General features: G+C 43.4%; 3 protein-coding genes and 1 non-coding gene across 5 annotated transcripts; 2 read left to right on the top strand and 2 right to left on the bottom strand.

Moving 5' to 3' along the window:
• Positions 1-9,379: 9,379 nt before the first annotated feature.
• Positions 9,380-12,367, top strand: LOC119325022. Of its 2 annotated transcripts, none has more exons than XM_037598779.1 (4): positions 9,380-9,537; positions 10,458-10,514; positions 10,691-10,788; positions 11,876-12,367. In XM_037598779.1, exons 1-4 carry the CDS (start codon positions 9,394-9,396, stop codon positions 12,186-12,188), a joined length of 612 nt encoding a protein of 203 aa, XP_037454676.1. In that variant the 5' UTR covers positions 9,380-9,393; the 3' UTR covers positions 12,189-12,367. The 2 variants fall into 2 exon arrangements, 1 of the variants encoding a protein (XP_037454676.1); XR_005157275.1 differs by lacking the exon at positions 9,380-9,537 and adding an exon at positions 9,544-9,973 and having other exon boundaries at positions 10,458-10,555.
• Positions 12,368-14,703: 2,336 nt separating this feature from the next.
• LOC119322032 (SWI/SNF complex subunit SWI3B-like) lies at positions 14,704-19,983 on the bottom strand. The gene is made up of 6 exons (XM_037595539.1): positions 19,580-19,983; positions 19,051-19,460; positions 17,203-17,583; positions 15,911-16,043; positions 15,304-15,431; positions 14,704-15,217 (listed from the first exon to the last, which is right to left on the bottom strand). The coding sequence occupies exons 1-6, from the start codon at positions 19,806-19,808 to the stop codon at positions 15,017-15,019; spliced, it is 1,482 nt and encodes a 493-aa protein (XP_037451436.1). The 5' UTR covers positions 19,809-19,983; the 3' UTR covers positions 14,704-15,016.
• Positions 19,984-20,060: 77 nt separating this feature from the next.
• On the top strand, positions 20,061-20,257 carry LOC119326880. Its single transcript, XR_005158242.1, has one exon. It is a non-coding gene; the product is annotated as a U2 spliceosomal RNA (small nuclear RNA).
• A 165-nt stretch (positions 20,258-20,422) lies between these two features.
• Positions 20,423-23,428, bottom strand: LOC119322033 (mediator of RNA polymerase II transcription subunit 18-like). The gene is made up of 5 exons (XM_037595540.1): positions 23,068-23,428; positions 21,449-21,548; positions 21,291-21,348; positions 20,852-21,208; positions 20,423-20,749 (listed from the first exon to the last, which is right to left on the bottom strand). The coding sequence occupies exons 1-5, from the start codon at positions 23,101-23,103 to the stop codon at positions 20,647-20,649; spliced, it is 654 nt and encodes a 217-aa protein (XP_037451437.1). The 5' UTR covers positions 23,104-23,428; the 3' UTR covers positions 20,423-20,646.
• Positions 23,429-26,808: the final 3,380 nt, after the last annotated feature.

Genomic DNA, 26,808 nt, shown 5'->3' on the forward strand with positions numbered 1-26,808 from the left:
TCTTACTAACCACAACCATTTACTAGTACCTCCCACATATTCCATCTCTATATCGCAAAACTATTGCAAGGAATCAAACATATCATATTCAGTGATCCTGGATATAAGTGAAGCATGAGAGTTTAATTCTTTCTACAAAATAACATGCTCTAACAAATATAAGTGAAGAAAAAGAGCATTCTACAAACACCAGTTTTCTATGTGAAGAGAAACAGGCAATCCACACTTCAAATGATATAAGTGAAGCACATGACGCATTCTATAAAGCCATACTCAAAAGATACAAGTGAAGTGCAATGAGCATTCTATAAATCAACCATAGAATATATCATACCAGCATGGTGCATAAAAGAAAAATGAAAACTAAATGCAAAAGACACTCCAATATTTGCACATATCACATGAACGAAGCGAAGACAAAAACATACCAATACTTATTGAAGAAAGATGGGATGCCTTATGGGGCATCCCCAAGCTTAGATGCTTGAGTCTTCTTGAATATTTACTTGGGGTGCCTTGGGCATCCCCAAGCTTGATCTCTTGCCTCTCCTCATTCTCCTCATATCAAGACCTCCTCGATCTTTGATCACTTCATCCACACAAAACTCAACAGAAAGCTCGGTAAGATCCGTTAGTATAATAAAGCAAATCACTACTCTAAGTACTGTTGCAAACCAATTCATATTTTGTTTTTTCATTGTAGCTACTGTAATATAACTTCTCCATGGCTCATGCCACCGATAAAAATCGATAGTTTCATCAAAACAAGCAAAACAATGCATCAAAAACAGAATCTGTCTTAAACAGGACAGTCTGTAGTAATCTGAATATCTACCATACTTCTGTTACTCCAAAAATTCTGAAAAAAATATGAAAAAATAAAAAATTTGTATAGAAAGACTGCGCAAAAAGTTTCAGAAATGTTTGAAGTTCCAGTAAAAAATGTAAAATCGCACGCTACAGCCAAAGTTTATTTTTCTGCACCGCACATACAAACAAGCAATCTACCCATCCTAAAGGCAAATCTTGGCACATTATTTTTATAATACAATGGAATTGTACAAGGGGATAATTATTTTTGTGAGAATCTTCATGAAAAATTCTACATTGTTTCCATGAGCATGAACACAAGTGTTCAAGGTCGACACTCACTTCCGCAATGCATCACCTTTCAATCGCTTCTCTTTTGTGAAAAGTTTTAAGTTACCCTCTATATATTTTTTTTGTTTTTAAACTTTACAAAAGCACTCAACAGAAATAAATGACTCTCTAAAACTTCCGGATTGTCTCCCTGGCAGCGCTTTCTTTAAAGCCATTAAGCTAGGCATAAAGTGCTCAAGTAATGGATCCACCCGGATCCCAAGGTATATCAAAGCCAATTTGAATTAGCAATGATTTGGCATTTAGTAGTGAGCACAAAGCAACATATATAAAGCAATGACGAAGTCTAAATTTCTTCCTATGCATCGGCATGTCATACAAGAACAATTCATGCACATCAAGTAAAGGCCAATACATAGCATAAGTAGTTTCTTGTAATTTTTTCGTGTTGGAAACATAGAGAGGTGGAGATGTAGTTCCTCTCTCATAATAATTGCAAGTAGGAGCAGCAAGCACATGCATATTACATTCATCAAAATTATCAAGTGCAACGGTAAAAGGCAGCCCATCAATATAATCCTTAACAAGTGCAAACTTCTCCAATATAGTGTAGTTTGGAGAATTCAAAAAGATAATAGGACTATCATGTGTGGGTGCAATAGCACCAATTTCATGTTTAACATAAGGAACAATAGCAAGTTCATCTCCAATAGCATAATTCATATTGGCATCTTGGCCACAAGCATCAAGTTCATCAAAAATGGATATTTCAAAAGAATCAATAGGATCATAGCAATTATCATAGCATTCATCCTTCGTTAAGAACGAAGGAACATTAAACAATGTATGAGTTGAACAGTTACTCTCGTTAGAAGGTGGGCACGGGTAGCTAATCCCCTCTTCCTCCTTTTGTTCTTCGCTCTCCTCATCATATTTTTCATCCAATGAGCTCACAGTTTCATCAATTCCTTCTTCCATAGACTCCTGCAAAACATTATTCTCTTTTTGTACAGTGGAGACTCTCTCAATAAATGCATCAATATCGGAATTGTATTTGTAATTATCATAGCAACATTTAAGGATAGCAAAGTTTTCAGGTCTATAAACTGAATCATCAAAATCTTCAAACTTCTCAAACAAAGATTCAATTTCATAAGCACCCTTAAAAGCAACAAATTCTTCTATTCGTTCCACATCATAATAATCATATCTGCCATTGGCATAAGAAGCCAAGGTTCCATTATCATTAAATTTGCATGAAAAGGGAAGATGTGGAGCGTTCATCCTAGAGCAACAAGTATAATCATATCTCAAGCATAGCTCCTGAGCATACTAATGCAACATATAAATTTGATCCCATAACAATTTCCCTTTATGAGTCAAGTGATAATCCCTAAAGTATTCATGTTGATCCAATGTTACTCCCATTATCAAGTGGAATGGGGTTTTCTCAAGATTATCAAAGTAGTGCATAATATTTTTCACATAACGAGCATCGAGGGTTTTAGGAGGTTCCCCATCTCCATGAGTAGCAAGTACAACTAATTTTTTTGGTGTTTCGTGTTCCATATCCATAACTAAAGATAGAGAACAACTTAGAACAGGAAATAAAAACTACTTAGTGATAAAGCAAACAAGCACACACGAGAATATTCACCCCACGCTATTGCTCCCCGGCAACGGCGCCAGAAAAAGGTCTTGATAATCCACAAGTGTAGGGGATTGTTTGTAGCCTTCTTCGACAAATAAGAGTGTCAAACCCAACGAGGAGCTAAATGCAGAACAAATATTCCCTCAAGTTCTTCGACCACCGATACAACTCTATGCACACTAGACGTTTGCTTTACCTTGAACAAGTATGAAACTATTTTGCAAGGATAAAACTACGAGTACTTTGCGAGAATAAAACTAAGAATAAAATGCAAGGTGGTAAAAGTAGATAGCTTTTGTCAACAAAGAAAGTCATTTGTCCCTAGGCAATCGATAACAAGTACCGGTAATCATTCTTGTAATTTTATATGAGGGAGAGGCATGAGCTAACATACTTTCTCTACTTGGATCATATGCACTTATGATTGGAACTCTAGCAAGCATCTGCAACTAGTAAAGATCATTAAGGTCGTGAAACCCAACCATAGCATTAAGTATCAAGTCCTCTTTACTCCTATACGCCACAACCCACTTACTCGGGTTTAAGCTTCTATCACTCTCGCAACCCACCATAAGTGAATCATGAACATATTGCAACACCCTACAGCGGGGGCCCCTCACGTTTACGCAAGAACGGAGGGCACCGTAGGACAATACCATAAATAAAATACACAATCATACCAACCAAGATCACGATTAACCCATAGGACAAAATGGATCTACTCAAACATCATAGGATAACCATAGATCATTGGGAAATAATATATGGAGTTGAGCACCATGTTTAAGTAGAGATTACAACGGGGAAAAGGGGTGTTACACTGCTACATAGAGGGGGAGAAAGTTGGTGTTGACAATAGCAAGATTGTTGATGTAGATCGTCGTCATGATCCTAGCCCCGGCGGCACTCCGGCGCCACCGGGAGAGAGGGGGAGAGAGCCCCCCTCCTTCTTCTTCTTCCATGGCCTCCCCCTAGATGGGAGGAGGGTTCCCCCTCTGGTCCATGGCCTCCATGGTGGCGGAGGGGCAGGAGCCCCTCCGAGATTGGATCTCCCTCTCTGTTCTCTTTTGTTTCGCACCCCAGATCTGCAAAAACCGTTTGTTGTATTCCAGGAGATACGTAACTTCGATTGCGCTGATATTTTTAAACGTTTTTTACCAGATATAAGCTTCCTTGCGCCCGTAGTACAGCTCCAACCGACATATGAGGTGAGCACAACCCACCACCACGCGTCAGGGGCCTCTGGCGCGCCCTGGCGTGGGCTGTGTGGGCCTCCGTTTGCGGTAATTCCACATCCTAAAATTCACAAATATTCCAAAATAATTTTTCGTAGATTTTCATCACGTTTGGACTTTGTTTGATATGGATTTTCTGCGATACAAAAACATGCAATAAACAGGAACTGACACTAGGCACTGGGTAAGTAAGTTAGTCCAAATTAATCATATACAAAGTTGCCAAAAGTATGTAAAAGTTGAATAATATTGGCATGAAACAATAAAAAATTATAGATATGACGGAGCGTATCAGAAGCGTGCAGGCTATGGTTGGGCAGAATGGTAATCAGAATGGTAATCACTCCAAGCTGTTAGATTTTCAGAGGACTAAGCCTCCCAGTTTCAGTCAATTTATCGACCCTTTGGAAGCCGACGATTGGTTGCGGACTATTGAGAAAAGGCTAGTGATTGCTCGCACCAAAGATATTGACAAGGTTCCATTTTCTACTCACTATCTTGAAGGAGCCATTGCTATATGGTGGGACAATACTAAAACCATGTGGCCTGCGGACGATGAGATCACTTGGGATAAATTCAAGGACAAGTTCTGCAAGTACCACATTCTCGCTGGTATCATGAAGGTCAAGCAGCGTGAGTTTCTAGCTCTCATCCAAGGAAACCTGTCGGTAAGTGAATATTTGAACAAGTTCAATCACTTGGCTCGTTATTCTCTCTATGATGTGGCCACCGAAGAAAAGAAGATCGACCGATTCCTTGGAGGACTTAATCAGCACCTTCGATGCACACTCAGCATGTTAAACTTCCCCGACTTCTAAACTTTGGTGAACAAGGCCCTTATTGCAGAAAGGGAACACAAGCTTGTTCATGACAACAAGCTAGCTTATGATGACCACAAATGCAAGTTCGAGCCCAAGAAGGATGGATAGCTAGTTCAGAAGGCTCGTACCTAGTAGCAACCTCGGTTTGAGTTCAAACCAACATGGCAGCAGAATACTAACAAGACTAGCAATCAAGTCAAGAATATTGTGACCAGCCTTGTACGGGAAGATTGTCAGCGTAGCAATGCATGTTTCTCTTGTGTACAGACCGGGCACAATGCGAGGCAATGTCCCAAGGATGGCAAGCCAAATACACCCCTCAAGCCTCAAGTCAACCACATGGAATCCTTCCCCGTGCAAGAGCTTATCCAAGTCCAAGTACATCATCTCTCCACCGAAGAAGCAAGAAAACCCCGAAGTGGTCATTGGTATGTTTCTTGTTAATAACATACCTGTAACAATTTTATTTGACTCTGGAGCTTCCCATTCTTTTATTTTGCAGAGTTTTGTTGCCTAAAACAAGTTTTCTTGCACTCTTCTTGAGAAATGCATGACGGTGCAATCCCCGGGATCCATGCTCAAAACAAATGTGCTATGTCGTGGCTTGGAGATAAATGTCCATGGAGTTATTTTCCCTGCCACCCTGGTAGAAATTAAATCTGCAAGGTTGGATGTCATACTAGGAATGGATTGGCTAACAAAGCACCAGGTTTGCATCAACTGTGCAACTAGAGAAGTTATATTAATAAATTTGGCAGGACAAGCAGCGCAGTTTGTGGCTCGCAGAACCATGCCTAAAAAGGAGATGATTTTCATAGCTATAACCTCAGGCATGGAATTAATACCAGTGGTCAGTGAGTTCCCAAACGTATTCCCTGAAGAATTGCCAGGAATGCCACCAGATCATAAGCTTGAGTTTGCTATTGATCTCGTGCCAGGGACAACACCATATACAAGAAGTATTGCCAGATGCCTTCATCCGAGCTAGTTGAACTAAAGAAACAACTCAATCATATGCTCAAGAAAGGATACATCCGCCCAAGTTCTTCACCATGGGGATCACCATATTTGTGGACAAGAAGGATGGTAGTCTTCGAATGTGTGTGGACTGCCGCTAGCTCAATGATGTCACTATCAAGAACAAGTACCTGCTCCCTAGAATTGATGATTTGTTTGACCAACTAAATGGAGCCCAAATATTCTCCAAGATTGATTTAAGGACCGGGTACCATCAACTTATGATCAAGAAGGAAGATATTCCTAAGACCGCATTCACCACTCGATACGGTCTATATGAATATACAGTTATGTCTTTCGGTTTGACAAATGCCCCTGCCTTCTTCATGTATATGATGAACAAAGTATTCATGATTCTTGGACAAGTTCGTGGTGGTCTTCATCGATGATATCCTCATATACTCCAAGGGAGAAGAAGAGCATAAACAACACCTTCGAGCAGTATTGCAAAGGCTCCGTGATCACCAGTTATATGCAAAATTCAGCAAGTGTGAATTCTGGCTTAAACAAGTCGGATTCTTGAGGCATATTCTCTCTGCCGAAGGAATAGTTGTGGATCCCAGCAAGGTCAAGGATGTGCTAAAATGGCCAGCACCCACGACTGTGACAAAGATCAGAAGTTTTTTGGGGCTTGCTGGTTATTACCGTCAATTCATTGAAGGCTTTTCCAAGATTGCTAAGCCAATGACCGAGCTGCTCAAGAAGGATCAAAAGTTCATATGGTCTAAGGACTGTGAAGAGCTTTAGTGAATTAAAGACTCATTTAACTTCAGCACCCGTGTTGACACTTCTAGATATTTATCGAAGCTTCGACATGTATTGCAACGCATCCATGAGATGCATTGGGTGTGTACTCATGCAAGACGACAAGGTTGTAGCTTATGCATCCAGACAGCTACGACCCCATGAAGGAAACTATCCTAATCATGACTTGGAACTAGCAGCAGTTGTGAATGCCTTAAAAATTTGAGGCATTATCTCATTGGCAAGCGGTGTCAAATATTCACCGACCACAAAAGTCTCAAGTACATTTTCACTCAACCTGATTTAAACCTCCGACAAAGAAGATGGCTTGAGTTGGTCAAGGATTATGACCTCGGAATAAATTACCATCCGGGTAAAGCTAATGTGGTTGTCGATGCCCTCAGTCACAAACCGGCCGCATTAAACGCATTAATGGAATATTTGCCTCCCAAACTACAAGAAGAGATGGCCCAGCTCAACCTGACCATTGTTGAGGCCGACTGCACCAATATGCTGGAAGTCACTCCCACTCTTGAGGAAGAAATTTGCCAAGCTCAGGCAGAAGACCCATTCCTGCAACACCATGTCACACGAATGAAAGATGGAAAGACTCAAGGCTTCTTGATGGATGAGCAAGGTACTCTACGGTTTCAAGGGCAAATCTGTGTACCCGAAGTAGAAGATCTGAGGAAGAAGATATTAATGGAGGCACACAAATCCTAGTACTCGATCCATCCAGGCGGTACCAAAATGTACGAAGACCTCAGGCAAATATTTTTGTGGGATGAGATGAAGAAGGATATTGCATATTTTGTCGCCTGCTATGATATATGCAAGGTGAAGGTGGAACATCAGAAACCCGTCGGGCTACTTCAACCTTTACCCGTCCCGCAATGGAAATGGGACAACGGCTGCATGGACTTCATCACCGGTCTTCCCAAAACTCCTCGTGGCAACAATGTCGTATGGGTTGTGGTGGACATGCTGACCAAGGTGGCCCACTTCATCCCAATCCAGACCACATACTGGGCAGACCAATTAGCCCAACTCTATGTATCCAGAGTCGTCAGCTTGCATGGAGTGCCAAGAACCATCACTTCCGACCGAGGGTCTCTTTTCACTTCGGCATTCTGTTCACGTATACACCAAGCTCTGGGGACAACACTGAAGTACAGCACATCTTATCACCCTTAGACAGACGGACAGACGGAGCGATTAAACCAAATACTCGAGGATATGCTCCGAGCATGTGCCCTTGCTCAAGGACCCAAATGGGAAGACAGTCTGCCTTACGCAAAATTTTCCTATAACAACAGCTATCAGACCAGTCTCAAGATGTCACCGCATGAAGCCTTGTATGGTCGCAAGTGTCGTACTCTGTTAAACTGGTCCCAGACCAGAGATAGCCGCATTTTTGGGACTGACTTGATGATGGAAGCTGAGAAGCAAGTCAGGGAAATCCGAGACAGACTGCAAGTGGCCAAGTCTCGACAAAAGAGCTACTATGGTTCCAAGCACCGACAGATCAATTTGAACTTGGTGAATATGTATACCTCCGAGTCACACCCATAAAAGGAGTTAAGAGGTTTCAGACTTGGGGAAATCTTGCACCAATATACATTGGCCCATTTCCTGTCATGTCCAAGGTTGGCACAATGGCATATCAACTGCAACTTCCTCCCGAACTATCAGAAACACATGACGTCTTCCATGTATCACAGCTGCAAATATGTATCTCATCGCCCGAGAAACGGACTGATATGGTAGAAATAGAGCTTGCTAAGGATCTGACTTATGAAGAAAAACCTTTCTGAATACTGGATGAGATGGAAAGAGTCACCCGCAGCAAGTCAGTTAAGTTTTACAAGGTGAAGTGGGAACACCATACTGAGAGCGAAGCTACCTGGGAAAGAGAGGACTTTTTGAGGACAGCATACCCAGAATTATTTCCTGAGCAACCGAATCTCGAGGAAGAGATTCATCCTAAGGGGGGAGGTTTGTGACACCCTCGTTTTTGCCCTTTTTCTTTTTCTGGAATTTCATTGCAATTTGGTTTGAAACTGAGCTTTGAATTAGCTCATTTGGACTTCACACTTCGGCATTGTTTTGATTTTCACCCAAGTGACTCCACTCACTCTCAAAAACATCTCTTGCCCTCTGGTCTCTCATAATATTGCCATGAGAATATTTTTCATATAAGGAAAATATTCATTTTCTCTCTGAAAAATGAACTATTTTCACTTCTGCTCCAAAGCAACACCTATTTTTCTTGCTCTCACAAATCTGAGAAAACTCCGAAATATTCTTTGGCCTATGCCTCATCATACCATGCAAAAATATCCTATGTTCATGTGGAATATTTTTGCTGTAGAAAATCATTTTCATTCTGGTCAGAAATGTCACTTTGTGAAGCAAGTACATTTTTGACAAATCCTTTTGAGCTGGAATTTTTATGGCATGATGACTCTCCTAAGTAACTCTTAACCACCAAGTTTCAGCTCCTAACTCTCTATGGGTCTTTCTCAAAATGACCTCACAAGTTTCTGTTCAGAAACTTACAATGAAGCTTAAGTCATTCCTTGTCGACCTGGCTTCGATCCATCAGCTCAGAGAGACCTAACACTGCAGGGACAAGCTCCCAGACATGATCTAACCCCTCAGGTGCGCCGTGTTGTGCCAGTGCACGCGGTGACCGCATGTGAACACGGCGTCTGGCATGCATGCAGCGTGTTCAGCGCATCAGTTTGGCCTCATCCTCACCCATGCGTCCGCCCCAGGCCAACCCCGCTTGTCTCTAACCCTCACGAGCCTGGACTCGTCGCCCATGACCACTCGCTGGAGCTTCTCAACGCCGGCGACAGCCACTGTAGAACCGGCCATGGCGGAGCAGGGAGCACAGTGCACCCGTGTGCTTGTGCCATCGCCCTCCCGTGCCCTGTGCTTGGCCTCTTGCCCTCACTGTGACCGCGTGAGCCCCTCGACCTCTCCCATCCGCTCTGAGCCCCACTCGTCGCCGCTCCAGAGACTTCTCCGGCGACCTCGAACCCCGTCTCGGCCGCGCCTATATATAGGAGCCCTCCGAGCTCGTCCAGCCACACCACCCACCTTCTCTGATCTCCACACTTCTTGTAGAAGGCCACGGCCAGGCCAGGCGGGCCTCTGGCCGCCGTTTCGCATCGGAGATCGCCGCCGATCCCCTCTCGGTGCCCTACTTCCTCCGACGCTCCTCGATGTCTTCCACCTCCTCTGGCGTGTTCGTGGTGTTCTCCTAGTCGTGCTGGTGCTGCTGGAGCTGCCGGAATGCCCCTACCTTGCCAGAATCCTCAACTCCGACGAACCGCCTTCACCGACGCCTCTGGAGACGACCACCACGATGTTGTCCTCCACCTCTGACTGAGCTATTGGTACGTGTGTGTTCACCGTGAAGTGCCACGTCCATCCATCCACTCGCCGGCGGCAGCCGTGGCCTCCTCACCGGAGAACCACCGACGACCGAGCGCCGTCCCCTGCCTCTCTCTCTCTCTCTCTCTCTCTCTCTCTCTCTCTCTCTCTCTCTCTCTCTAACCCTGCTAGTGGGGCCCGCCTGTCAGCCTCACTGTTCGCCCGCCAAAGCGGTATAAGTGGAAGTGTATTCCACAAATACGCTTTCGACGTCACCCCCTCTGGTTATTTTCAAAAATCAGTTTAATTTATAAAATTGACCAAACTTTGACCAACTCTAGATTCTATTCTACAAGTCCAAATGAGATGATTCTTCTTGCATTGGTTTGTTTTTTTAGCTCCTCTTTTAGCATGCAAAAGATGAGATTTTTGCTTGTTGTAAATCTTTTCTGGTGTATTTAAAAGTGTTATGTGACATTTTCTTTTTGCCATTTTCATTATTTTCAGAGGGAACTTGCTGCCTTGAGGAGAACCAGGAGGAGTGTGAACCTCCTCTGCACTAAGGCAAGCCATCACAAATATTTGCAAGAGTGTCATTTCAATAAGTATGATTTTCACTTGAATATGGTCCCATATAATGCATATAGAAAAAGATGAGATTTTTGCTTGCTGTAAATCTTTTCTGGTGTATTTAAAAGTGTTATGTGACATTTTCTTTTTGCCATTTTCATTATTTTCAGAGGGAACTTGTTGCCTTGAGGAGAACCAGGAGGAGTGTGAACCTCCTCTGCACTAAGGCAAGCCATCACAAATATTTGCAAGAGTGTCATTTCAATAAGTATGATTTTCACTTGAATATGGTCCCATATAATGCATATAGAAAATTAAATAATATAACTTGTGCTAGTTTCATTTCCGTGCTATGCTTGTAATGTTTTAAGTGTTATTTAAGTTGTTTGGTTAAGGTTATGCAGTAGGGTAACATGATCATGAGCACGAGTAAGTTCATACCGGTATTATGTTGAAATGGTGCATATATATAGCTCATTGCATTTTCATGGCATACTATGACTCAGAAATAATTCTTTGCAAGTTGAAACCTAATAATAATCCAACTTGAACATGTTGTTGATCGAGTCATGGTGTCACCGAATCGAGCTTCCCAGTGCAACCACATGTGCCTTTATGGGGAGGCCCTTTCTCGTTCTGTTGTTATGCCTCTCGCCGGTGCCTCCAACTAGGGAAGGTTATGCGCTTGTGCTACCCTGGCCTGGTAGGCAGGCATAGCCTTGTGTGCTCGTAGTTGATTTGGTACCATTGTCTCCGTTTGGGATCGTTTGTTTTGCCACGACGGTGGTCGTTGGGTGTCATGAGGTGACATCGGGGCCACCCAGGACTTAGCCCAAAGGGGAGTTGGTCGGAGTGGCTGGGAGAGTGTCATGGCAATAGATTGGTTCTGTTGGAACGTCGTTGGTCCACCCTAATGGGAGTTCGAGGCAATGGGTTCTGTGGTGTAAGTATAATGTACTAACCTATGCAGAGTGTGTTTAATCTATCGATAGCTGCATCCTCGGTCATGGACACAGTTCATAGTAGGTCACACCGTGGATCAACAGAAATACTGAACCTGCACACTAAAGTTATACTTGTGGCACTTGTTATGTTGGTGGAGTTGTTGAGACCGTCAAGATGGTTTCTTTTGTGATCCGGAGGTGATCACCGTGGTAAGATGTTCATGGTTCCGAGGTAACCAAGATGGTAAGCGGGTCTGAGAGACTCCGTTTGCGGGCACGGTCACTTCATGAGTAGCATGCTTAGTTCTTGCATTGAACCTGCTTAAATATCATGTTGTTGTTTGCCATTGTTGCTTTATTTGTGTGAGCTTGTGAGTACATTCAAAGTACTTACCTGGCGTGTCATGCTAGTTTCAGGAGAAGTCATACCGTAGTTGGAGTTGCATCGTTGCATCGCAGTCTAGACCGTGTCCACATCGGTGTCCCTGTGAGATGGAGTTCCTCCACGTCGTCGTTCCGCTGCCGCGTAGCTTTATTGTCGTGCTCGAGGCCCCTATCATGTTCATTAAATAATGTACATATGTGCAACAGCACCGTGTGTGCCGCTTGGCCTCGCTATCTGATGTACTATCAAACCTATGCTTCAATAAAGTGGTTGTCTTTCTGTACCAAGTTATTGTGTGTTGCCAGAAGACATGATCCATGGGTTGGCAATGCAACGTAAACCGGTTGCTCTGAGCCGGGGTGCCACAGAGTAGCACCAAAATCATGCCATCCAAGCCACCGCCGATGGGCACCACCACAACAGCATGACAATTCTGATTTTGGCAAAAGTTGTCATCATTCCTAGACTATTTAAGTTGTTATAGGTGATGATGGTGACATTGTTCATTGTCCGCTAGTTTTTAGGGCCATATTAAAGACTTAGGGTGGTAATACATTCATAGAGGACGAGTTCCTGCACTCTCACTGGGACAGAAGCAATGAGTTCTTCATCACCCGATCGTCTGGCCTCAGCAGCAAGTTCATGACCCACCTTGTTACACTCCCTAGTAGCATGGCCGACTAGTTTTTTTTAATACGGGAAGGGGACCAAAAGGTCGCCAAAGCTATTGGTTATTACATTAAATAAAAGTGATACAAAACTATAAGGACACTAAAAGAAACAGAAATTACAACCACATCCTCTCTTTTTGCAAACAAGACTTCGTCATAGCTATTTTGCCACCAACCCTGGTTGAACCTTGCCATCACCCAGCGAAGGAACAAGGGCCTCACCATGGAGGTTGGATAGGGTATGCCGGAACTTGCTTGTTTGATCTCTTGTTCCAAAGGTTGATCTTGATGTGGGGGAAGAAGATTGACATATAAGCATCCACGCAGCTTCGAAGTCCCTAAGGATACGAGATATGAATGGGGAAACATCTATCCACCCTCCTTCTTTCCGCCTATATGACGATGGAGAAGGAGGAGAGTGAAAGCCCGATGCATCGAATCCACCACTCCATGAAGCTTGCTAAGGGATAGAACAAAAAACAAACTTCCTTCCTACTTCTCTAGCCTCCACGGCCGCGGAGAGGAAGGAACAATCCACTAGCAACCGATGCCACCCGTAGGCACTAGAATACATCTAAACCGCAACGCTAGTTGCCACCAAGGCTACCCTATAATACTCATAAACCTAGCCCTAACATCTACAATGACAACCCCGCCACCTCTCCCACCCCCCTGCTAGCTGATGACGCCGCCCGAGGAAGAGGGAAGAGGAGCTAAGAAGCTTCAGGGCGACTCTCAAGATGTGGAGGGGACAAAATGAGGGGCCTCCATTACCTCTCCCACGTCCCTCTTTATTTTCCATGTGGCGGTTATATATGGGTTTGATCAAATAAGGAAAAAGCGAAGTGGGTACTTAACCTCATTTTATACGAAAAAACTACATTATACTGAACTTGTTCTATAGTTTTTTTAGTTAGATAAATAATAAAATACACAAAACAAATCAATCGATCATGTAACAAATTATCCCTCGAAACGCTAAAGGTGACCTTGGCAACTTTAGATATACGGTACCACACACACACTTCTTTCAAACATGTTTTCAACCTTCCTCACTTCAACCAAAACATTGGCACCATTCAATTACAACTCCATCAAATTACTTAGGGTCGTTCATTTTTATAATCCATCAAATTAAAGTTGGTGGCCCCGCTATTCTTTTACAGTACATCAAATTATTTAGGGCCGTTCATTTTTCCCACATACCAGGGCTTCTGCCCTCTACTGTTCCAGACCATGTTGCCATCTTCACCATCTTTGATGACACTTGCAGATTTCTTCAAGGCTAGCTAGTTCTGAAAATCAGCAGGCTCCTACTCACCTGGTCACCATCGTCGTCACCATCGTCGCGGCCATGGTCCTCCTATCGGCCTTGCTAAATTTATCGCATTTACTTCACTAATACAACATACCAACATGAGACCAAAGGCCAAGATATTTAACTGAGGGGGGCCAGAACTTGTTTATGGGAGGGATCACATGAGAATTTTTCTGAGTCCTTTTACAGTACAACAAATTACTTATGACCGTTCATTTTTCCCAACCAACTGTCTAGAATAGGCAATACTGTAGAAGAATTCTAGTAGTATAATCAGGCTTCAAGGACATTTGGGGTAGTTAATTACTAGAAATCCTACAATTGTTTCCATCAGAAGCAAGCTAAAGAGACTAGATTAGAATTTGAGGATCGATCCAACCATTCATTGATTCATTATGGGTGTTGTCGGTCTGCACATTGTTTAGATGTACAGTGACAACCCCGCCACCTCTCCCACTCCCCTGCTAGCTGACAACACCACAAGGAAGAGGGAAGAGGAGCTAAGAAGCTTCGTGGAGACTCTCAAGATGTGGAGGGCACAAAAGGAGGGCCCTCCATTACCTCTCCCATGTCCCTCTTTATTTGCCTTAGCCTGATTTTATATAGAAAAAACTAATCCCTCCGCCCTAAAATAAGTGTCTCAATTTGTACAACTTTTCTATAGTTTTTTCAGTGAGACAAATAATAAATATACAAAACAAATTAACCAAGCATGTACTCCCTTCGTAAAGAAATATAAGAGCATTTAGACGACTAAAGTAGTGATCTAAACGCTCTTTTATATTTCTACACAGAGGGAGTAACAAATTATCCCTGGAAATGCTAAAGGTGACCTCGGGAAGTTTAGATATCCTGTACCACACACTTCAAACATGTTTTCAAGCTTCCCCACTTCAGCAAAAACATCGGCCCCATTCCATGGCAACTCCATATCAGTTTGGTGTTTTTAAGAACACCATTTCCATTAGCTAGACTACAATGTTATCAGACAACATTAATACAACATCCGATGCAGCCACATATAGAAAAAATACACTAATCTAAAGCCAGCAAAAGAAGAGTAAATTTAGTGTTCGTCACAGGATTCCAGCAATATTTATCTCCCTTTTGCTGACATAGGAGGAACAGAGTTCCAATCCTCACAGCCCTCTGATGCTACCGACGAAGGTTCATTTGATTTAACTCATGGTGATAATAGGTTTCGGTTTCTCCTCCTCCTTGTTCTCAGCCGCTACAGCATGCGGTCTGCGCTGATGCTGCACAACCGCGAGCTGATCCACAAAAAGCAGTTCCCGTAAGTGATGGAGCTGCTCCCTCTCTTTCTCCATAAGCAGCTCTTTCTGCTCAAAACGGCTTATCTTATCCTGGATTTCCTTCATCTGAGGATGATTTAAAGCAATAGATAACAAGTCAATATAGACACCAACTTTTAAGCAGTAATATCTTGAAACCCCTATCTTGATACCTGGACGTCCACTATGGCCGATAAAGATTGCTCTATATCTTTTTGCTCCTTTTGAAGTTGCACTTGTGCATTTGTGGATGCCTCTTTGAGTAAATCGTTGGCTGAAAGCCCATTAGTGTAAGAAGATTCTGCAGAGAAAACTAATTGAGCCAAGAGAAGAGCCTTTTGAATATTCAAAGTATTTCTAAGAAAGAATGGCAAACTAAATCACGGTGTGCATTTCAGCATGTAGCAGCAAGAATGTGAATTTGAATCGCGCCACATAAGGAACTTGGATACAGGCCCACAGCCTATTCTTTGCACATGCACCAATTATGACTTATCTTGCTGCTCCCGGCACCAGTAGTGAATTATGTGAAATGTAGCAAAACTATCAAATACATGTACGCATTCATGTAAAAACAATTATGTGAAATTTATTGATAACCATGTATTTGACCCTACAGAGTTAGGGGACTGGCACCGCCACTGCCTAGCGCATTACTTGAGCACTCTTGTTACCACACCCGTCAAATTATCATTGTTTGAACAGTGACAAGCAAAGCAGTATGTTCATCAACAATGCAACATCGATAAGATATATGGGTTAGAGAGCACAAGTTGCTACCTTCTTCTTTAGTGCTGCTGATTGGAGAATCAGTCTGGCTGTCATTCATATCAACCTGGGATTGTGCAGAAATAGCTGCTTGCGCTGCTGCCGCCGCAACACCTGAGCCAACAATTGCCGACAAGAACGCGACCTGGTAAAACAATGCAGTTCCATGATTTGCTCCATCAATAAATTTCCACGTTCAAACTAGATGACCATATAAGGCAGCTATTCAGGCATGATGGGGACCAGCATGTACACTTGTTTTGTGTACACATGTGCAAAAATTCTATGAATAGAAAATTCAGGAATTATTTTTAATTTCCTTGTCAAAAAACTCGTAGTGTTTCGTGTCTGAAGAAAAGAACATAACTTATACATCAGAACCTGAACGTATTCAAGTACAGTACGTGTTTTCCATCTGTTCACATGAATAGCACAGCATAAGTGGAATGCTCAAGATATACTACAAGTTACTACTAATTAACACAAAGACTAAGTTATACTCCCTCTGTCCCAAAATTAGTGTCTTAACTTTAGTACTCCCTCCGTCCGAAAAAGCTTGTCCCTCAAATGGATGTATCTAGCATCAAATTAGTGCTAGATACACCCATTTGAGGGACAAGCTTGGGACAAGCTTTTTCGGACGGAGGGAGTACAACTCTAAGCTATAGATTACCATGCTCTATGATTACTGCTGCAACACTTGATATAGTAAGTTAGCAACATGTGACATCCACATGTGGTACCAAAACCGAATTGTACTACAAACTGATCGTTACATGTTATCATTTCATCAAGTACAAAACAAGAGAAGATACCCCGCGCGTTGCTGCAGGAATGTGTTGCAATTATTTCAGTGATATTTAGTTATATGAAACATCACTATAGGAACTAATAATATGAGAAATGAAACTAAAATACATACTCCCTCCGTCCCAAAATAAGTGTCTTGAGCTTAGTACAAATTTGTACTAGAGCTAGTACATAGTTGAGACACTTATTTTAGGACGGAGGGAGCATAATTTATTGTATTTGATGATTATATAGTTGTAGAATATTTAATGAATATAAGTAGCATGCAGCATGGTGCATATTAAGGTGGGCCTTTTCCCATGCATGGTGGTATGTTGAGTTGGCATAGTTGCATGTTAAGGGAACTAAGTTATTGGGGATCAATTATATAGGTATATATAGGATGAGTGAGAAGTGCCCTACTCTTATGAATCATTAATTTTGAATACTGAACTGCTTGTACCAGTCAAGGGAGTTAGCACCTACAAAAACTGGGCAAAGTCACAGATACAGACCTGAGCCATAATTGGATTGCTTGCATCTGCCAGTGGTGTGAGACGGAGTCGTTTTGGGATCTCTGCTCTAGATTCATTAGTAACATCATCATCAATCTCAAACTCCATTTTCTGCTCCTTGGATCCCATGAACTGTTCTCCAAAAGATAATCGGATGAGTCTAGCAATGCAGTCTTTCTCTGAGCGACTACCAACATGCTCCGAAACCTTCTTCCAGTCTTCTCCATAATGCAAGACAGCCTCAAGTAGGTGAAGAGTTTCCTTGTCTGTCCAATCTGATTTGGCGTCTTCGCTAATTTCAACTTTCTTGAAGTCCGCTGGAGTAAGACCAGGCCGATAGTTGCCACGCACAAAGCATCTACAACATATGCTTATATCCGCCTGATCATAAGCAAAAGTTAAGGATAGAAAATAGCAACTCTTCTAATTAAAATAGACAACAAATTGATAACAGTTCCAGCTAAAATATAAAGAATGATGTGATGACAGTAGCTCAACTGATAAATATAGCAGTCATGGACATAAAACAAAATCAAGAGGCAAACACAGGCCAAATAAAGTGTTCCAAGCTTCACAGACTCAAAAGTTAAAATGGATGAAATTACTACACTGTTTGCAAATATTTAATACTCCCTCCGTCCGGAATTAGTTGACGCTCAAACAGATGTATCTATTTAGCACTGAAATAGATACATCTGTTTCAGCGTCAACTAATTCCGGATGGAGGAAGTATATGATTTGTGATAATACCCTCCCGTTCATGGCATGTTTAAGTGAACTGGAAGTAGTTCAAAATGAGCTGTAGTAATCCATCTAACAACGTCAACCCAAGAGTGGCAATGCGCAAAGACACAGTAGTACAGTACAAATAAAAACAAAAGTTTGACAATACAATATTCATATGAAGAGCAAGTACACTTGACTTAAATTTATAAGCAACTGTATACATACATATGCAATTACCAGTTCCCAAAACAAAAGATACACCATTAAGTTATCAGTTTGCTCATCTGTCCCAGCGCCCTTTCTATGGCACAATATCAAACCAGCTAAGCCAAAACCAAAGATCAACCAGGAATATCTCCAATCCGAGCACACAAATTTCTCAACACATGGGCAAACTCATAAGTAGCGAACAAACGCTACCCCGTGGCTTTCTCTATCAGATTAAGAACCCTTTACAAGATCTGCCTGGACGTTAAAGATACCAGGATAGGTTGGGATGGTGTCAGGTTTAGAAGAACTTTAACTGGTGAGATTTTGGAGATTTGGGAAGAAGTTAGGGACTTGCGTGAGCATATTGAACTTACTAATGTGGCGGATTCAGTTAACCGGACACTAGATCCAGCACATTGTTTGTGAGGCAGTGCGGACAGTTTTGCTTGTGGCTGTGCTTTTCACTAGCTTGTGTATGGTAGTTTGTAAGGTTGCGCTATAGGATATTCTGTTTTCCGTCGCTGGTTTGCTGGTAGACATTGCCTTTTGTTTTCTTTCCTTACTTATCTTCTGGCCTGTGTACCAGTTACTTTCCTGTTTACTTTCGTTGTACTGAACTGCTTTGATTTCTGGTAATGAAACCAGGGTTTTTCCCCTTGTTAAAAAGAAAACCGTTCCCCAATTACATTGCATAAATAATATGAATATCCATAATTTGCGACTTAATGTAGTGCTTTTTATAATGGCACAAAACCCAAAGAGGTCGCTATAGCCAATTGGAAATACTCATATGGATGAGCTAAGATAGTTCTAACCAGATACTACAAATGATGCATACGATGCACATATTACATAACCTGAAATGCAAGTTTACACAGCACTTGAAAATCAAAACAATGGCAAATCACTCACCTTATCGCAGGTGAAATATGCAGAGCCGCAGACGCTCCGGCACCCTACACAGAGCTTCTTGGGTGTGGTTGGTCCGGCAGGCAATGAAGACTGAGAAGTCGTCGCCTCCTCCCTCTTGTCTTTCCCCTGCTTCGCCCCCAGCGGAGGAGCACCATGGTTGATGAGCCCCCATTCCTCCAGGAAGTCAAACACACGGCGCACAGAGCCAACGTCGCCGATAAGGCCTCGCCTGGCCTCGGTGAGCGTGAGCCGCCGCGCTGGCCTTGCCCGGAACCTCTTGACGAGGGTGTTGCGGTAGTACTTGTAGGCCTCCGGGCCCCGGGACCCAGACACGGCCGCGACCTCCCCTTCGAAGAACTCCGGCAACAGGCGGCGCTCCGTGTCGCTGATGCTGTCGTAGGAGAACCACCCTGCAAGCGGAGCCCTCGGTCAGGTAGGGTTCTAGGTCTTCGCGTTCACTAGACGCGAAATTGCTGGTGAGCGCCGGATGGGGGCGGGGGCGGGGGCGGGGGCGGGGAGAGGAGGTCACCTGAGTAGCTAGGGACGGTGATGACGTGCGATGAGTCCTCGGCTGAGGCTCCCACGGCGGCGACTCCGGCGGCGGTGGCGGCGGAGGTGGAGGCGGGAGGGATCTCCGTCTTTAGGGTACCGGCAGTGGACGGGGGCTGGGAGAAGGGTGGGGCCTTGAACGGTGACTGCGTAGGCGTCGGCGCGGAGTTGGCGGTGGCCGGGGGCACCGGAGCCGGCGGTGTGGCCATCGGAGACGGGGCAGCCGGTGGAGCGCTCTCTCTCGGTCCGTTTCCTCCGACGCTGCTGCTAAGCGTGTAGTTTGGGCCTTATCTTTTTTACTCGCAACGAGGCCGTTACTCGCAACGAGGCCGTCAAAATAGCCCAGCTACGCCGATCCCACACGCTCGCGCGTGATGCAAGTTTAGTCCCACCTCGCCTGCGCTGAGCGGAGGGAGCCGGGAGAGGTGTATAAAACGAGAGGCAGGGCAGCGAAAGAAGTCATACCTTTGTCGGCCTTTTGGCTAAGATCAAGTGTAGTATCTGTTCTTATCAGTTTAATATCTGATATGTGGGCCATGTGCCCATAATGACATTAAATTTATTTTTTATGAGGGTGGGTCCATCACAGTAGCTTGCTGCTGGGGCTCATATGTGTCGCTTGGATGTTGCACTGCTGCCCTGGCCTGGCGCACCCCAACCAAAACAAATCAAACTTTTTTTCAGTAAAGCATACAAAACAACCTGTTCTTTCCTCTCAAGGAAATAACTGTTCTTTGGCTTCCTCACCTATGCTAATCTCAATTCTCAAACAAAGTAAATGGTAAACAAACAATGTGGGCCTAAATATGAAAAGAGACCTATATATGAAAAGAGCAATTACTACTATATAGATAAGCCGGGGAGATGCCCCGCACCTCTTATACAATTACAAAAACCCAGTGACAACGATACATTTTTCCAACTCAGTGCCAACAATACTTGTTTAATCATACCATTTCAAGGTATCATAGTGTTATTCACGCATTCTAATCAACTGACTAGAAGTACAGACCAGCATGCCGCCTGAATGATTACATATGACAAACATTACAATGTTTTCGCACCACCACTTGACATGAGCGAGGCGGCGGCAGCAGCAGCGGTCGGGACGATTCCAGTTGAATTGCCTGGTTTGGAGAGATGCAGCAGCCTGCAACAATGTTCGTGGTCCCACGTGAGTGACGATTATTCAAAAGAAGACGCGTGGAGATTATCGAACTGAGGTATCAAAATTCAGGTTGAGCGTACTTACGGTGCTAGATATTCACAGAACGAGGTGACAGCTGAAACAACATCATTGTAATTGTTAGCAGCGGCTGGAGCTGTGATCTCCACCAGCTGTATTCCAGGAGTGACCTGCACAGCTTCGTCGGTCGCATGGAGCTTTGGCATCTTGTTGGCAGAAGTCACAGTCACGGTGAACTGGGCACCTCGCTGGAAGCGAAACGCAAAGCCAACCTTCAAGATTTCATGATCTAACTTGTAGCCGATGCCGTAGAAGTAACGCAACACATTGCTGCTGGCTTTGCTTTCTACGATTGTACGCACAAGAATTGAGATTTGCTCTGCACCGGCACCTCTCATGGCACCACCAACATGTCTTATGGTCCTACATACAAATATTACCAGCTGCAGATTAGTGTAAAATTACGAGGAAGAGTAAATTTCAGCAGCTTAACACAATCAGTTACCAGGATGGTGTAGGCTGCGCTAAATCACACAACAAACGAACCTCTGATGGGACAGCTCCTGTACGACTGAAAGAGGTCAGCAGATATAACAATTGCTTTTTTGCTAAAAAAGAAACAATTGCTTCTGATCCTGACGACAGAAAGATAAAAAAACTAACCTAGCATTGGTACACTTTTAAGACAGAGCTCATGCACCCTCACACGTTCCTTTGGGACACCAGAGAGGCCCTGGAGAAGAACCTCCAGAGCTTCAACATGCTGCATAGTGCATACCCAAAGGAAAAAAAAAATGTTAGTAATGTCATTCACATATAAAAACTATATGCGGTCTAAATGAATGTGGAGATGAATGAAATCACTTTACTTGTAAATAAACAACATATAATTATGTGATTCCCCCAACTGTACAGCAATATTTTATATTATATCAGAAGTGGTGCTCTCAAAGTGGAGAAATACAGTTGACATACCATATATGGTGGTCAGCATGATCTACCCATCATTTTTATGATATACTTTTGTGTTCGAAATTCATGTAAGTGTCCATCAACTTGTCATGGAGATAATGAATCAATAAAAAATAGCATTAATTATTATTCTCTATAAAGATAAGACTCAGATATCACTTCACACTTAAGGGAAGAAATGACAACTTTATTATCTTCTCAAGTAAACATTAAGGAGAGATAAATCAGCTCAGCAGGTGATATATTTTACATGTAATTCTAGTTCAACACAAGGTGGCTGACCGACCCATGGATAGTACAGATCTTACCTTTTTTCTAAAGGAATAGCATAAATCTTACAGCCATAGAGACTCTTTTCATGAGAAGACAATAGATAAACCAGTGTATACTGACAACTAAAACAACGAAATCAATACCCTAGATGAATAAAGTCAAATATGTGGGACTGAATTTCCCTTCACTGTAAAAAAAAACACACAAATTACATGATTCCTCCAACTGTGCATCAAATCTATCTATTATATTATAATATCAGAAATAATGCCCTCAAAGTGGAGCAATGGTTAACACGTCAGCAGGATCTAAATATCAATTTTGTGACAGTTTTATTAAAAGTGCCATGTTGATTCATTCTGATAGAGTAAATGGTGCCAACCAACTTTTCATGGGGAGTTGAAGATAATGAGTCAATGAAAAACTCCAGCATTATTTATTCTAAATTCTGATGGCACTTCATGCTTATAGAAGAAATAACAAGTTAACTATCTTCTTCCGAAAAGATTAGAGAGAGTTAACCAGGGTTGAGCTGGCCTAAATCTAAGACAAGTACAGTTAAAGGGGCCCCTTTTCATGAGGAAATAATTGATAAATTAGTGTGTGGAGATAGTTGTGCTGACAACTCCAACAAAGGGAAATCAATATCCAAAACTTGTCATTATGGACGCCTGAAAGGCCAAAGGGCCTGTATGCCAAAATTCGTATCAAATACACATACAAGAGAGCACAGAAGGTCACGTCTGACCAACAGAGTTGGCGTATGTGAATAAAGGTAAAAAGAAGATGTGCCATCCTACGACGAAGCATAATACATGAATACTATACATAAATCATCACTTTGCCTATGTTTTGACATATGATTGTTCAAATCAGTTATGCATTACAGCATCCTTGACAAGCTAATTCCGTACGAAACAGTCAAACAGCGTATGTTTTTGCAGCAAGTAGAGTTCACTTGCACCACCCTAACAGCAATGGATAGCTACTGCACACATGAATGAATGACTAGAAAGACACACAAAGAGGCACAGTACCTGGGTCTCGATGATGCCCTGCACCACGCACTCCATCAGCCAGGGGCGGATCCAGACGGCGTGCCGAAATTGTGAAGGTCAGTGGGATTTCACTACTGGCTGGATGGAGACAACCTCAGATGTCAATCCCAATGACCAAAGACTGGGACGGGGTGGGGACAGCAGGAACGCGATGTCGCGGCGAGGAAGAACGGAGATGGCGGTGGGGGGCGGAAGGCGGGGGTGTTGGCGGTGGGAACGGGGGCGGGAGCGTGGCGTCGGCGGCGGCGCTGAGGCGCGGCACGGCGGCCGGTGTTAGCTAGGGCACGACGGGGTTGACTCGGAAGGGAGAAGCCAGGGCGACGAGAATCCAGAAACAAGAACGGAGGGGGGCTAGAGCTGCTCTTAGAGATTAGCGACTCTCGGCCGTCAGATCGAACTGCTTAATGGAATTCTGGGCGTCGGATCTAGAGGTGGAAGGAGCTGGGCCGTCGGATCGAAGATGAGACACTAAAGGAATGAACAGTTTCACCCCCCGATGTAAAGATCTCGTGCCACCGCCGTTATTCTCGTGCCCCGCCGAGGGCATTTTCGTCTTTTCACGTGTGTGATTGTGTGTGGCGTGGTATCGATTGGTTCAGAACCCTAGCCTCCACTCCCACTTGCGCCCTTCTCCTTCGCTCATGTCCTCCCTGGTCGCGCCGCCGCCGCGCTCCTGTCCTCCCCCACGGCGCGCCATTGCTCGCCCTGCTCCCCATCCTCGGCCTCGCACCCGTCGCTTTGTCTCCTCCTTCCCGCCCATCGGTGCTCAGCAGGAGGAGCCTGGCTCGTCGCCGGCCCTCACGAGAGAAAGAGAGAGGTCTCCGCCCCCGGTCAGCTCTGGCCGCCTCCAACATCACATATTGGCAGGAGCTCCCTGCCACTCCTCCATTGCGTGGTCATCACCGGGAGGAGCAGCGGCTATGCCCGAAGGCGTCGCCATCGGCTGGAGGAGCAGCGGGATGACATCCTCGCGTCCATGCACCTCCGGGAAGAACTACCCGAGGTGAGCAGCCTCCGATCCGCCGTGCAAAGTGAGCGGTGAGCACCCTCTCCACTCCCCCGTCCTATCTGCTCGAGATTTGATGTGTCGATCTGTTCATTTGCAGGCGGGGTTGGATCCCAAGGTGCAGATATCCAGTACTCCAAAGTTGCTAGAAAGAAGATGTGTAAGCTCATATTGCTCTTCTATGTTGATTTAGCAGATGAAAAAAATTAGTAAGAGTACTTGTGCTTGTTTTTAGTGGGGTGTGGGCTTTTGTTTCTTGGTTGGACGTTGGTATGCCCTGCGATTGCTATTCCTCTGTGGATAGAACTCTAGTGGTTTTGTTCCTTTTTGCATGCAGGAAGGTTAGGTTTTTGTAAAGGAGCTGGGGCTTCTTATTCGTTTACTACTCTAGCTAGGTTCCAAGGAAGGGGCTCTTTGGAGCTATCTTATTTGGTTAGTTTGTTGTCCAAGTGTCTGTGGGAGTATTAGATCTAGAAACAATTTTTTCTGAAGCATGCCTTCGTTGTCAATGAGAGGTTTAGTCTTGAGGTTATATGATAATTAGGAGCACCCCTCGAGATGCTTTGGTGCTTTGGTGTGCCCCTTTTGATTGATGTTGTTGGATGAGTAGTCATATGATAGTTAGGAGTACTGATGGAGATGCTTTGGTGCTTTGGTGTGCCCATTTTGATTGGTGTTATTGGATAAGTAGGTGGATCTGATGAGAGATAAAGGTGATTTTTTGGATTTTCCTTGTTTTGTTGGTACCTTGATTTCCAGGGAAACATTTGATCTAGCTAGGTCGTTTATAAAGTTCTTTGGTTTTTGCATATACAAATGGAAACATCTCTATCTTTAATGTTGTTGATTTTGAGGTACCAAAAGCTTGAGACATTTGATTTTCAGTTAATCCTGGTTATGATGGTGCAGGCTTGATGTGCAAATATGTGATTATTTGCTCCTATGTTCACTGTTTTCGAGTTACAACGTGACCTTGTGAATTTGTTTTACTTCAGAGATGTGGTCATGTCGTTGTTGGCTATCGAATTTGTGTTGCATTCCATGCCCACCACGTTCATGCCTTCGCCCCTTCGTCATCCAACACAAACAGCAGAATGGAGCAGCAACTGTGATTTGCGAGGTCAGAGAACTGATGCAGCTTGCTGCCATGTAGTGCTCGCCCTTCTGTGTCATAAAGCCCCTCGATCAAAGCTCCGACTCAATTGCAAATAAAAATTGTCGACCCAGTCAATCTTGCCGAAACGACGCCTAGCTCACCGTGCTCTAGCCATTGTAAGTACCTTAAGCTCTACTTATTCTAAACCATTCATTTCTCGGTTTGGGCTGTAATTTGTAAGTTTGCTTTCTTAGTAAAGAACTAAATAAAGCTTTGTTGTTGATGACTATTTTCTTGGATAAGATTATATTCTTTAGATTGTGAGCTGACCTATTTGTGATTTGTATCTCAGCTAATGACTTATCTCATAACTGAAGCCATGAACAAGTGCTTCAGTTTTGCTGGTGGCAATCCATTGCTTGAGGTGACATCATGTGCAAGATTATCCCCATAGAGGGCGTTGGCACGGTGACACCCTCCTCGACCTGTTGATCCTGTGACTTAGGTTAGCTTATTCCCCTTTCCTCATGGCTGGTTTCTATTTTTGTGTTGCTCTATTTGATCTGGCGGTTCCCCCATGTTTCATTAGATGCCTTCCCAATGGCCAGGGTCTCCATGTTATATCTGGTGTTCACGGTGAGAGAAAGTCCGAGGTCGATTTGTTCCGTAGTTATTCTTTGCGACTAAAATGACATATTGCTATATGTGAGCACACTTATAGATTTTGGTCCTCTAGATATGGTATTTTTTACTATGCTTTTCAGATATGGATTTTTTGTAGACGTGATTATGCGAAAAATGCTATGAGGGTACTATTAGTAATAGCTTTTGTTTTCTATCTGTTCTTCACTGGTCATTTCCTGTGCAGTTTGTTTTCTTTTATATTTGTGCTTGGTTACAAGTTTTTGTGTAATTGTTATAGATCTCTCTCTCTCTCTCTCTCTCTCTCTCTCTCTCTCTCTCTCTCTCTCTCTCTCTCCGACCAATGATCTTGGCTCGCAGGTCGAGGCAGACAGTGTTATGGATTACCTGATGAGGTACTACTGATGACCTTACAGGTCTCTCTCACTATCTCTCTCATGTCAAGCTCGCTTCCCTCTTATTTTACAGGTTGGAAGATTTTGTTGCTTATTAGAATGCTATATTTGTTATATACTTTGTGATGGAAGTACATGTTTTCCTGCCTTTGGACGTACTATTGCCATGTACTGTAACATTTATTCAGTGTAAAATGCAGATTTTCAGAGATATCAAAGATTTAGAGAAGCATATTTAGGCCTGAAACTTTTTCTTGCCAAAAAATTTATCGGCGCATGTCGTTTAGTGAACTTGGGTTTGCTTGGTGGTTTAGTTTATCCTGTCCTTTTTGTCATCACTCATCAGTTAGTTTGTCTTGTTAGGAGTACGTATGATAGTCAGTTCAATAGAAAGCAGAGAAAATGATAGATGGCATGAGCTAATATTTGGTTGATGTACTATTCAGGTGTGAAGATCCATTGGTAAAGTTTATTTGAAGAAACTGTAGTATTCAATGGACCCATTATTTCGGGGACCTGGTCCTATTATTACACTGAAGAGGCCATCTCTTAGCATTGAACCACAAGTTCATGTTCGCAAG

This window comes from Triticum dicoccoides, chromosome 6B (genome assembly GCF_002162155.2).
Source record: "Triticum dicoccoides isolate Atlit2015 ecotype Zavitan chromosome 6B, WEW_v2.0, whole genome shotgun sequence".
In the NCBI taxonomy this organism is placed as follows: Eukaryota; Viridiplantae; Streptophyta; class Magnoliopsida; order Poales; family Poaceae; genus Triticum; species Triticum dicoccoides.

Excerpts from the sequence above, each read along its gene's own strand:
- LOC119325022 (XM_037598779.1), top strand. The coding sequence starts at position 9,394 with ATGACCACTCGCTGGAGCTTCTCAACGCCGGCGACAGCCACTGTAGAA. Across the intron at positions 10,515-10,690 it reads TGAACCTCCTCTGCACTAAG|AGGGAACTTGTTGCCTTGAG; the intron begins GCAAGCCATCAC and ends CATTATTTTCAG. Across the intron at positions 10,789-11,875 it reads CAAGAGTGTCATTTCAATAA|TTTCAGGAGAAGTCATACCG; the intron begins GTATGATTTTCA and ends GTGTCATGCTAG.
- LOC119322032 (XM_037595539.1), bottom strand. The coding sequence starts at position 19,808 with ATGGCCACACCGCCGGCTCCGGTGCCCCCGGCCACCGCCAACTCCGCG. Across the intron at positions 16,044-17,202 it reads GCAATCCAATTATGGCTCAG|GTCGCGTTCTTGTCGGCAAT; the intron begins GTCTGTATCTGT and ends TTGTTTTACCAG. Across the intron at positions 15,432-15,910 it reads CAGCAGCACTAAAGAAGAAG|AATCTTCTTACACTAATGGG; the intron begins GTAGCAACTTGT and ends TTTTCTCTGCAG.
- LOC119322033 (XM_037595540.1), bottom strand. The coding sequence starts at position 23,103 with ATGGAGTGCGTGGTGCAGGGCATCATCGAGACCCAG. Across the intron at positions 21,349-21,448 it reads TAAAAGTGTACCAATGCTAG|GAGCTGTCCCATCAGAGGTT; the intron begins GTTAGTTTTTTT and ends TCAGTCGTACAG. Across the intron at positions 21,209-21,290 it reads GCGCAGCCTACACCATCCTG|GACCATAAGACATGTTGGTG; the intron begins GTAACTGATTGT and ends ATTTGTATGTAG.